General features: G+C 40.6%; 1 protein-coding gene across 14 annotated transcripts in view; it reads right to left on the bottom strand.

Annotated features, from left to right (window-relative positions):
- Positions 1-895: 895 nt before the first annotated feature.
- Positions 896-13,168, bottom strand: part of TCF7L2 (transcription factor 7 like 2) — a 191,663-nt gene continuing 179,390 nt past the window's right edge. For 8 of the 14 annotated variants that reach the window (XM_044294990.1, XM_044294987.1, XM_044294994.1 and 5 more), the window contains 4 exons: positions 13,048-13,096; positions 12,470-12,520; positions 7,508-7,580; positions 896-3,245 (listed from right to left, as the gene is read on the bottom strand). In XM_044294990.1, the coding sequence (XP_044150925.1) occupies positions 2,819-3,245; positions 7,508-7,580; positions 12,470-12,520; positions 13,048-13,096 (600 nt within the window). In that variant the 3' untranslated portion in view covers positions 896-2,818. Of the gene's footprint in view, positions 3,246-6,259; positions 6,333-7,507; positions 7,581-12,469; positions 12,521-13,047; positions 13,097-13,168 lie in introns of all 14 variants that reach the window. The other 6 variants (XM_044294989.1, XM_044294992.1, XM_044294988.1 and 3 more) reach the window with 4 other exon arrangements.

Genomic DNA, 13,168 nt, shown 5'->3' with positions numbered 1-13,168 from the left:
CTGGAGTGCATTTAATGAAGTGAGGATGTGCATCACTCAACACTATGGGGAGAATTCATCGCTCTCTTTGTGCCAGAACTATGGCGGTAAAAAGTCATAAATGCTGGGCACGCCATTGTTGCACAAATACGAGGTGTGATTTTACACCTAGTGGGTGTGGTTAGCTATGCTAATGAGGCACATGAAAGATTTGTTAATAGCAACTTTTTAAAAAGTCACAAAAAAGGTACAATCTTACTCCAATAAAGGGGATGAGTAAAAACGAGTAACGGCTTTGAATTGCACCCACACTTCTACAAGAGACAATGACACAGTAGAAAATTACAATAATCTACTGTTTTTCGTGTATACAGCCCAGTGTCGTGTGCTGCCCCTCAGGGGTGGGATTCACATTTTTTTAAATCCCTCCTTCCTTCGCCTTTGCTTGCATTCTCTGCACCTAAACCTAACTGAAGCTGGTGGCAGGAAGGACCAGATCTGCAGTCTGATTTTCTCTATCTATCTGCTATCCGGCTGTGTTTTTGGCCACCAGCTCATCAGAACCATCCAAATCCCACCCCTGCTGACCATAGAAGTGGAAAAGGATGCCACATGACTGTATGACCATACCACGTAAAAGTCTGATGTGTGGTCATCAACCATGGAGATACTAAATATCTTAGGTCTATATAGGAGCTGTGACCAGGGGTCAGAAAGCTCCGCCACTCCAGCAGTTCAGAAACTACAACTCCCAGAATGCTTCATTCACTTCTATGGGAGCTGGAAGAGCAGCCAAGCCTGTTTGCATGCTGGGAGTTGTAGTTTCACAGCAGCTGGAGTTCCGGAGGTTGGGGACTGTTGGCAGCTATGTCCCCCGCCCCCAGTTGCCGTCAAACAGATGACACGTGACACGGTGCACATACTAAGTTGCTTTTATTAATCCAGAACTGCATGCTACAGATACTGTACAGCATGAACATGTATTCATTACAAAAAAATTTTTTTTTTTTTGCATGGTTTTTAAATACCATTTTGAAATTAAATCGGAATAAGAGCATCGAACTGAACGGTAACATCACAGCCGTAAGGAAACATTCAAAGTATTCACAAAAAATGTTATAGTTATTTAATTAGCATCAGAATAAACCAGAGGAAACCAGAGACAGATCTACGATTGCGTCATGTCAAATACAATGGCACTCGATGAACGGATGAAGAGTTTCTCAGTTTTGTTCCAAAAAAAATTTTCATTTTCTTTTTCGCTTTTTTTCACATTTTTTTTTCAACATCAACATGCCCGTTAGTTTTTTTTTTACTCTCCTTTTATTCGCCTGCTACATGTCTATACGTGGCAAGCAAGCAAAAAATTGGCAGTCTTTTTTATTTTTAATAAGTAATCTAATATACAGGATTTTGGCCCATGGGGGGAATTTGTGAACTTTTTTTTTTTTTGTACCTCATTATTTTTCAATGCTGCCCAGTCACCCTCCTACCAAATATACCTGTTAAAGATGACAGAAACTACATACAAAGCTACCTATGTAACATCACATCAGAACATGAGTAACAAAAATACAGCATCAAAAACGAGGAAGGGGATTATTCACCGGGAATTTTGGCACATCGATTTCTCCACAGTCTACAGTCCTATCGGCGCAGGCTGGTCTCCTGTTCCTTAAAGTAAATTTACAAGACGCCGTTATGGCAACAGCGAAAAAAGGGTTTCTGTCCCTTGTTAATTTCAAGTCTTCTTTTAAATGGCTTTTTATAGCAATTGTGTCTTTTTTGTTTTATTTTTGTACAATATTGATCCTTTAAATGCAGCTACATTGTCCATTTGGTGGCAACAGAGTGTCAAACAGCAAAAAAACAAAACAAAACAAAAAATATAAATTTATATATAAAGTTAAAAACCTTGTACAAATGATATATATTTATATATAAGATGCTTACACAAAGAAAAGAAAACTTTATACAATGCATGGGGAGGACAGACAATTTTTTGGGAAAAAGAGACAACAGAGAGGACACAAGCAATTCCTAGGCAATAAATACTACTTACTGGTCCAATGGCTCTGAAATAGTCAACGCACCCACCCAAAATTTCGAAATAGCATCCCTTTCCCCTCCCGCCCGGGAAAAAATAAAATAAAAAGAAATAAATAAAAAAATTGAAAAAACAAAAAAAACAAAAAGAGAAAGCAACCACCACCATGGAACAAGGCATATTAACACATTTGTTCATCTTTTTTGTGTTTCTGTACAATTTCAACAATTAACAACATAACATCACAATAAAAGTTGATTCACAAGAGGGCGCTGCATTCATGGTGCCCTGTAGGGTAAAAACTGGATGTAAAATGATTGGTTCGCAAGCTCGTATTTAATACAAATAATCAAGAACCAACTCCTTCCGCGAGGGCTGCTTCAAAATTGCTTTTTTTTCTATTTTCTTGTTTAAATCAGTCTTTTTCAAATGAACCTATCAGAACTACGACAGTTATGCATTTTTTTATTTTCATATATTTATATATATATATTTATATAATTTCCCCCTTCTTCCGATGCTAAAAAGACTTTTATTTTTTTGTTTCTCTTCTATTTAACGTTGATGATACAAATTTCGGCAGGACCTTGAGGCTCGTAGAAGATCTCTGCTCAGTCAAATCGGAAAGGCGGAGATAAAAAGACGGGTCAAATATTGACCAATGAACTTCATAAAACATTCTACTAAAGTAGCCGCTTGGCACAAATAATAAAAAATTAAAAAAATACCAGAAAAAAAAAAGTCAAAAAGAAAAAAAAAACTGAAAAGGATGAGCGTCAGTGTTTGGAGCAACTACTCTAGTGACTTGGTGACAAGTGAAAGGGGCTGAAGTTGAGTTCCAGCCAAGGACCGATGAGAAGGAGGGAAGGAGGTTGACGGCTGTGTTAGTGACAAGGAGTAAGGAGCTGAAGACTGTAATGGACTGGGTTGGTGACGGTGATCTGTTCCATTCTGACAAATGGTAGAGGGCCGGTTGCTGGACTTTCGTGCCGGACTTTCCGTCAGAGGTGACTGTGGCATGCACAGCCGGGCCAGAGGGTCAGGCTTCAACGATAGAGATAGAGGTTGTGTTTGTTCAGTTTGTGGTGTGGAGTCTCTTGGAGGGGTGTCTAGCATGGTGGGAGAAGAAGGAGGAGAGTCTAGTAAGCTTCCGTCTGAAGAGGGCGGGCTGACGCAGCTGCCTTCACCTTGTATGTAGCGAATGCACTTTTTTTTTCTCCTACAAACAGGAAAAGAGGCAAAGGATATATGAAAAGGCAAAAAGACCAACTAAGAACGTTACCTGAAAAACAGAAAATGCAGAAAAAAATAAAACCTGCTTTAGGCTCTGAGCAGTAGAAGGCAATTTTGTGAATATCTATTAATTAATTTATTGTGTTTTTCCAATAATTCCAAGCTCCTAGTTTGAATCAGCTAAATGTTCTGGCACAACTGTCCCCATACTAGTATCATAACTTGCTGGATGGGATCTATTGTAGCTCCTCATCTCAACAGACGGGGTACATCCTAATACGTTTCATATCTCACTGCAATCTGCCTTAACCTAAATTGCTCTAAGCTCCATCATATGTTCTATATCTGATCATACTAAGTTTTATAAATGACTGTTCAAACATGAACCAGAGGAGGTATAATTGTCAACCATGTAAGGTTCATAACCTATTGTGGATAGGAGGACATTAGTTGTAACTCCACCACAGGCCGTGCATTATAATGTTTCACATCTCAGAATTGCCATCATAGTACTGTAAATGATCTAAGCTCCCTTAGTGACCAGAAATGCCATATATTTGATCACACTAAGCTTTATAACAGACGGTTGAGGTTATACATAGAATGAGTCCTAGCTCCTCAGTCACCAGAGGTGGTATAATTATGAACATGCTACACTTCATAAACTATTGTGGATGTTGCTTCAATCAAACCTATCTCCCCCAGTCACCAGGGGTGGTGATAATGCCCTCACTGAAAGGAATGTAGAAGTGTGGGCTATATATTCAATACCAACCAACTTACTGAGCCTCATACACTACTAGTGATGTTGTCAATTAGGTCTACCAGTATCAGGAGGTGAAATAAATGTGATAAACTATCAATAAGGCACCATAGCTATCCCGTAAGGCACCAGAAGTCATATAGGTGTAATTATACCAAGCAAATAGCTTGGGTGTTAGAAATGTGTAATTTGAACTTCACCAGTAACAGAGGTGGAATAAGTGGTAACATAATAAACTACTGAGGATATTATAAAAAATATGTATCAGTCTTAGCTCCACAAGGCACCAGAGGTTGTACAGGTGTGGTCATAGTGGGCTAATTTGTAAATATGGACAATTTTAACTCCACTAGTGACCAGAGGTGTTATAAAGACTATCTAAGCTCCCTAAGTGACCCGAAATAGCATCATCTAAACTCTGTTCCAACAACCTCAATGACGCATGCAGGGCTGAAATGCTAATGGCAGAAAATGAATGATAGAATGAAACGAAAGGCATGAGCAATGACGTCATAACATGGGACAAGACTTTCTTGTTAGTGGTTAGAAGGGTTTGCAGTCAATACGCTGAAATGGTGTCTAGCAAGGTGGACTATATATTTGTAGGCACTTATATAAAAATGGACAAAACTACAGTCGGCAGTGTAAGGTACTGCTCCTTAGAAAACCGGCATTCCTGCAGAGAGCCCACTAGCAAGTTCCTTGGTCTCGGTTTGGGTGGAGTAAGACATTAACGTTTATGGCATTGTTCTGCACTGGTCAAAACTGGAAAAATTCAGATGTAGAAGATGGTGATCATGTGTGTAATGGAAGACTATGAGCATCCCAGCTATTCAAAGGAAGGGCCCAAGTCTGATGCCCTCGATACCTTCCAAGTGAATGATACTCGGTGCTTCGTTACAATGGTCTTGGGTCTACATACTAAGACCATGAGACAGGAGATGAAGAGACATTACACACAGAGAGGGAGAAAACACATACCTACCATTGTTACATTCCAAATTCAAAGACTGCTTGCATCAGAATAAAGAAATAACAGATTTAACCAAAGGATCAACAAGAAAGTAGTTAGAAAGCTTAGACCCTCCACCAAAGTTTGTCTGCTGTTCTGAACCCTCTGATATGATCACATTTGATAACCATGCTCCACTAGTGGATGCTGCATGATGAGACTCAATGACAGATGCCATCAAATATATGACATTGTGCTCACAATGCAATATTGTCTTAGGTACAATGCAGATGGCTGCTGAAAAATGGGGACATCCTACAAAGAGGAGAAGACTGAGAAAGTCCCTACAGAAGGTCCTACTATGATACCACCTGACACTACGCCTTGTTAAGGTTGGTATTACCTTGGGATAGTTTTTTTTTTTGTTTAATCTTTTTCTTTGTTTTATTGTTGCCCTTCTTGAGATTTTACCATGTGAACTGCAATTTAGTTTGTAACATAATTGTAGTGACTCTTATCGTTAGATGTGGGGCCATCAAGAAAAACTGTGTTCTTCCTTTCTATGTGCATTGGTCCTTGAGTGTGTGATATCAAAGCCAGGAGGCCATGCATTTAACAGTGCACCCTCTCTGATGATGTCAGGATGAAACTGTCAATCAGATTGAGGATGATTGATAAATACTAAAATTGGTAAATACCTATCCTACTCATTTTTAGAAAGTTTAAATTTCCAAAAATACACATTTTTGGAAAAGTGGCAATTTTATCCATTTGGGAAGGGTTAATAGTTAATAAAGTAAATGTAGTCAGGTGGTCATTGTCTTCTACACATTTGTAATTGTATCCCATTGTATACTCATTGTATTCCAATCAGGAGAGATACTACAGGGTGCCCTTGGTCCTCCTCAATGGTTACGAGAAGATATATCTCATGGACTTCTCAACTCCATGCTTAAAAAAATTGTCATACAAGAAGCGACTAGATGTGTAGATTTATAGGCTACTGGATTTTAGTTACTCTTGAGCTCCTCAACCCAGTTCTGTAGGAAGTTCTGCCCACTTGTTAGGGAACAATACCAAATTCTGGATCTAGACTATAGACTAGACTATAGAATTTTCCACCAGAAATTGAAAGAATATAGATTAATAGTCCAACCACCACCAGTAATGACCAGAGGATAGGAAGGAGACTCATTGGAAACATTCATGGATAGAATCATCAGACAAGATCTTGGAAGGACAGAAGGAATTGAGTTATTCCCCATGGACCTTGTAATAAATATACCTGCACGGTTTGCACCATAGGTTCTGCCGGTCAAGTCCAAACAATGCTCGACACTTCTTAGGAGCATTTGCATCTGTTAGCACAATGTAAACACACAAAAATACAGCACAATGGTGGATACTGCTCAGTTGCAGACATTTTTCTTAGCTATGGTTACCTATGGTATATGCAGTTTTTTTATTTTTTATTTGGTAATTCCCCCTTCGGTCCATGGCTAACATGCACAACATCTGGAATGATCAAGAAGACCCGTACAAGGCCAAGTGGATGGAGACAGACAAAGATCCGCTCTACTACATGTGGGATGCATAGAATGGCCAGTGTCAGGCATCAGGCAACCAAATCCACCATGAGGGGTAAGATTGGGTTTTGGAGAAGGTATGATGATAGAAAATGGTTTGTGATAACTCATGACTAATGAATGACCATGCATAGAGAGGAAGTCACCAGTCTATATGTACAGAGACAGAATGGTGACTGCTCATGAGGTAAATGGAGGTCCAACATCAATATGGTCAAGACAAGGCAACGAGCAATGTCCGAGGTCAATACAAAAACAACCAACGGCAAAAAAAGAAGAATGGGAAGGAAATCTCACAAGCTCTCGTCTTGCACAGTCAACAACTAGAAACCAAAGAGCCAAATTCTGCAGCTTTTGTGTATTGTTCAAGTGTATTCACTGCAACAGGAATGCCCAGTTTATTGGGGTGGTTAATAGATTATCGATGAAGATGAGAAGCAGGCAGCAATGGTCGTCAGCGAGTTTGTTAAATACTGTGATGGACAAGAGGCTGTAGATTAAAGAATGAGAAAAATGCGGGCAAAGGGGGCATTGGTTTTGCTGTCGCTACCTGTACGCTCCCTAGGATGGGTCATTGGCGGAAAGGTTTCAAAAAGGTGAGTATTTATTAACTCTCTTAACCTTTTCCTAGTGGATATATAAAGTTGGTGTGAGGACAACCTCATGGTCTGAAGTTGACCACCATGATCATTGGACCACCTTCATCTCAACTATCAAGAGGAACTAGGTCTTAGTCCAGAAAGTACCTGACACTGACCCTGAAGTCCCAAAAGGGTTCATTCTGCCTTGTGGGGCCCAAATATAGGCCCCCCCACCGCTTCATGGACTAACGATTAATTTTAGACACAGAGCGGGAAATTACCAGATAAAAATTATAAAATTAAATTAAAAAGAAAAACAAAATTGGTAAAACCAGCCATATCTAAATCTGGAATAACCATACACACCTGCAAGGACCGCACCAGTTATTCTGCTGATCAAGGCCAAAGCGCGCTCGGCATTTCTTAGGGGCGCTGAGGTCTGAATGGGTTCAAGACAGAAGCGAGCAGAAATAGGAACAGAAAAGATAATAAAAAAAAATCAATGAACTGGTTACTAATTGCAAAAAGCGCAGAACGTCATCATTATTACTTGTTTAATCACAGAGATCAACAGAAGTTCAGAGAAGGAAATGGATTCTTGCATAATTTGTGCTTCATTGGCAGATAGGACTAAAGCTGCAGTACCCCCAGGTGTCCAAAGACTGGAGCTATACAGAACAACTTCTTATGGGCAATTGCTTTATTTATTATTTGTTTCTTTTGGCTGTAATTTAACTACTTTTTTTTATACCTAATACATTTATTATAATTTTAAATTTCTTTATGTATTTATTATACTATTTATAATGTAATAGGAAAATATCTAGATTCGTTTTATTTTTTTATTATTATTTTTGTCTAGAGCTGCAATATGTTTGTGCTGTGGTTTTAAACCCCCCCCCCCCCCCCCCCAACATAAAGACACTGGACACTGCACCACATTTATTAAGTGTTCAAGACACTTTTTTGGGTAATCGTCTGACAAGGGGTGTGGCCTAATATAAAGGGTGTGGTCTAGTGAAAAGGGAGGTGGCTTAAGATGCAGCAATGTGCAAAATTTTGGCATGAAGTAAGCCAACTAACAGGTTGTATAAGGTTAGAGTAGACCGCATACAGATGCACCAGATTTATCATCCCGCGTCAGACACTGTGAGGAATCAAAGTTTGCACCGTCTAAATATTTGACAGGTTTAGTAAATTTTTCCCAGGAGATTTATGAAGCAAATGTGCCCCAAAAAAATAATAATTCACTGTGCCTGACTCGGCGTGTCTTAGCAGAAAAGGGGTGGGGCTTAACATGTGACAATTTCTGCCATAATGGCATCAAAATGATGACACAAAATATGCCAGATAGTTCAAAGACAACAGTGTCTAACGGCCCTGAGCCCCTGTGATACATCCGGTCTGCACAGTTTACGTCATCTATAGCTTTGGTGAATCTGCTGCAGTGTCTTATTTTATTACCCTTCATTACTATGATTTTTCTCATGAGCAGATTTATTACTATTTTTATGTCCTATGTGATATTACCCCTATCTTCTTAAAGTATGTGCACCCCATCCAAATAAAAAGTATGTGCACTGCCAATAAAGATGCATGTGCACCCCATCCAAATAAAATGTGCACTCCTATAAAAAAAAAAAAGGTATGTACACCCAATAAAAAGGATGTGCACTCCTAATAAAAAAAAGGTATGTACACCCAATAAAAAGGATGTGCACTCCTAATAAAAAAAAAGGATGTGCACTCCTAATAAAAAAAAGGATGTGCACTCCTAATAAAAAAAAGGATGTGCACTCCTAATAAAAAAAGGATGTGCACTCCTAATAAAAAAAAAGGATGTGCACTCCTAATAAAAAAAAAGGATGCGCACACCAAATATAAAAAGGATGTGCACTCCTAATAAAGAAAAGGATGTGCACTCCTAATAAAAAAAGGATGTGCACTCTTAATAAAAAAAAAGGATGCGCACTCCAAATATAAAAAGGATGTGCACTCCTAATAAAAAAAGGATGTGCACTCCTAATAAAAAAAGGATGTGCACTCCTAATAAAAAAAAGGATGTGCACTCCTAATAAAAAAAAGGATGTGCACTCCTAATAAAAAAAGGATGCGCACTCCTAATAAAAAAAGGATGTGCACTCCTAATAAAAAAAAGGATGCGCACTCCAAATATAAAAAGGATGTGCACTCCTAATAAAAAAAAGGATGTGCACTCCTAATAAAAAAAAGGATGTGCACTCCTAATAAAAAAAAGGATGTGCACTCCTAATAAAAAAAAAAGGATGCGCACTCCTAATAAAGAAAAGGATGTGCACTCCTAATAAAAAAAAAGGATGTGCACTCCTAATAAAAAAAAGGATGTGCACTCCTAATATAAAAAGGATATGCACTCCTAATATAAAAAGGATGTGCACTCCTAATAAAAAAAAGGATGTGCACTCCTAATAAAAAAAGGATGTGCACTCCTAATAAAAAAAGCATGTGCACCCCCAAATAAAAAGTATGTGCACCCCATCTAAATAAAAGGTATGCACACTCCTAATAAAGAAGTGTGTGCACCCAATCTACATAAAAAGTATGTGCACCCTGTCTAAATTATAAACATAAAGTATGTGCCCCCTCTCATGGAAATAAAAGCCATGTAGCTGAGCTCCTGCCTCCTGCTTTTTGTGCACACGGCCGGGGGATACGGCAGCTTTATAAAGTGCTCATCAGTCAATGTATTTATCTGTAAGTCACAACTTATGTAAAGAAAGAGAGTGAGAGAGAGAGATGGAGCAGGCAGCGGGATGAGCGAGCGGCTCTGCTATGAGGCATGCCTTTGAAGCAATGCGCAGCATGATTGGGGGGAGCAAACACAAGCGGAGAGTTCAGCATGCTGGAGTGAAGACACTTTCTAGAAGCAATAACATAAAAAATTAGATTAAGGAGGTTTTTGTAGGAAATCCTTTTTGGAACAGTCTGGTATTTTCCTGCTTTTCCCATAGTTAGTGTCTCGCCAAGAAGTCTGGGGAGCGCTCGGGAAACAGACTGTTATGGGGGACACATTCTCGGGGAACATACAGACAATTAGGATGCATTATAGAACGTGCTGGAAGCTGAGGCATGTCTGAAAGATGACAGGAAACAAAGGAGTCTAGAGCACCCTGAGTTTTACCCAGCATGCACTGGGGAAAGGCTGGAAGTCGCCTCCCCACCGGAGGCGCCAGGACGACAATACGCATCACCTCCCCTCACATGGATGCTCTGGCTTAAAGCATGTGACAACATACGACCACGTCCTTCTACAAGGGACCGACATAGGACTGCTCTGCCCATGACTACTGCATTTGGCACAACATTATCCTAGGATGCCCCTGTCATAAATAGTCTAACAATCCAATATACGTCTAAAGGAAACCGTCAGCATGGATATTGTCTAATATGAAATATATCTGTCTATTTTCCCACATTTATAGACAGAATGCAAATAACCAAAAATGTATCCACAAACATTGCCTATCCATTACAATCAGAAACCAGGATGCGGTCTCTGCGTGGGCACCACTGGCAGCAGACAGATCCAATGGACTTACAATGGGATCCGCTGGGTTCCTCTGAGGTGCCCCTCGCTTGGATGATGAAAATTTTTCTATGACAAATTAAGATAACCTGCGATGGAGGCTCCAATGCAGATGTGAACATAGCCTTAATAAAGCTGACCCGGATAATTAAGGAAAAAAGTTCTGCTTGGTGTCACTGAATAAATCATATGCTGTGTACATCTACAGGCTGCCAACCCACCATACTGACCTAGTCCCGCACACACGGCTGATAGGGCTTGTTACAATGTTGCAGTGCAGGTAAGAGTCCAGGACCGGAGAGGGATTTGTTTATGTCTACACTGATACATTGTAACAGACCATTGGTGAAGTGAGCAGGGCTAGCTCTGGGTGTATAGAAGAGTGTTACCATTCACTGACAGCAAACAGAGATCTTGAAAACGGTGAAGAATTAAAGCACAACGTCTAAGAAGTTCTCATTATGCAAGGATTTACGGGAGATTGGACGTGAGGTTCTCCATTGTATATAAGACTACAGTCTCCATTCTGCTCCGAGGCAGGGAAAGTAGTGCAAATACTGTGGGCATCGTCAGCATGGAGGACTCGGGGCTGTCTACGATAGTTCCCTCTTTCCGTAGTTGCAGAATAAGCAACTACGAGGATGGAGACTGGAGGAGGTACAGTTATGTGTGCACATTCAGGGAGCATGCAGTAGACGGGTCGCCTATGCTCCAGGCCATCATATGGGCAGGGGTGGGACCACCATTGTTCAATACAAATGACCTCCCATTATGCAGGTTATTGACCTTCTATGGGGGGCAGATATCAAATTGATGTTCAGCGGACCAATATCACAACCTGCTGCTCACAGGAAATCTTATACATGTATCTTCTTCCAACTGGTGGAAACCTAACCAGAACCAGAAGTCGTAGATGAGTCTGTGTCTACCCAAGGGCTGGAGATTTCTGCAAGACATGGATGGGCCTGTATGTAGCATGCATTAAAGGGTGTGCCCTCTGCTCCTCCTTTTTTTTCTAAAGCGGGGGTGGGACCAACATTAGGAAAATAACTCCTCTGAGGAGCAGAGAACATCCACAGTGCATTCTATTAGGGTCATTGAGACATTCTGTGCACAAGGTGAATGTCCACATCTGTTACAGAACCCGGTGGATGAGGTTTCTGTATTTTTTTAGAAGGTTTGAGCCATTTTTGGGTGCAGGGGATCCAATGGGCAAACTCTTACTAGCAGATACAATTTTACTAATATATGGCACATCCCCTTGATATACAAGCATAGAGAGGAGTGGTATGACTTTCAGGCAGGTGTCACAGCACCCAAAATTGAGGGCAACTGGGAGAACCTATATTGGGGCATACTCTCACCCCATAGCAACTGCCAGCATTTCCTCTATTACATTTAGCAAAGCAACGACGAGGAGTTAATTATTAGTGAAAGCACAGTATACGGTAGTAAAAGACACAACAAGGCACGTCCAGGTCCTGTATCCTGCGCTGACGTGTAGAACTACAACTCTCAGTATACTCTCTGCCTACCTCTATAGTGCAACCATCCCCCCCCACCTTTACCAAAGCTTAAAGCCAGAGCAACTGTGTGTCCGGGGCGGTGATCGGAATTTGCTGCGTCGGGTTCCTTCTCTTTCCTGTCCTCTCTCACAAGAAGTGGTTTATGTTAATAAAATTATGATGGCGATAAAATGCATTGTCAGGGAAAACAATCAAATCATAAACTTATAGGAATAAGTCCAAAAAATGGCTTAGCACCTGTAATCGGAGGAAGTGAAAGGCAAGGGTTTAGGTAACATTCGTTGTGTTCTGAAAAATAAGAACAAATTACACAATAGTCTGGAGACGGTCACTGGTATATACGGCATGTAGCGCTAGATCTCAGATATCGTCAAACCTCCTTAATGCCTGAATTACACAGGGATGTGGACAGGGAATTACCCCAGTAAAGCATGCAGCAAAGACCCCCGGCCACAGACCTCACACCCACACGCAGACGCACACATGCTTGCACACGCATGGTAAACACCACACAGTTATGGCGGCATTAAACTACAGGCTGGTTGCCAATACTTTACAGTTAATATTAAGTCAATCTCAGGATACAACATTTCTAGCGTTACATGCAAAGTTCACGTCAAATCTAGACTTAGACCAATGGCATTGGAAACAATGGGTTCGGGGGAGGGGCGTTACGGAAACTATGGACATGTTAGGGGGGGCTATATATGGGGTTGACTAATCACTGGTGGAGGGGTCGTACAGTCAGATACCACCCTGGGTATGCTGGCAGGGATGATGGGAAGGAGGGGCACTATAGGGTGGGGGTTACTTACCGTTACTCTCTCCTGGCTGCTTGTCTCTTTTCCTCTTCTTTTTCTTCCCCTAAAGAGGAAACATAAAAGACAGATCCAGTTTACACAAGGGGAGAAGGTCTACAATACATCTACATACAGG

The sequence above is a fragment of the Bufo gargarizans genome, chromosome 5 (genome assembly GCF_014858855.1).
Source record: "Bufo gargarizans isolate SCDJY-AF-19 chromosome 5, ASM1485885v1, whole genome shotgun sequence".
NCBI lineage: Eukaryota > Metazoa > Chordata > Amphibia > Anura > Bufonidae > Bufo > Bufo gargarizans.
The sequence above is the reverse complement of the archived record's forward strand: the minus strand, read 5'-3'. Positions and strand labels throughout refer to the sequence as shown.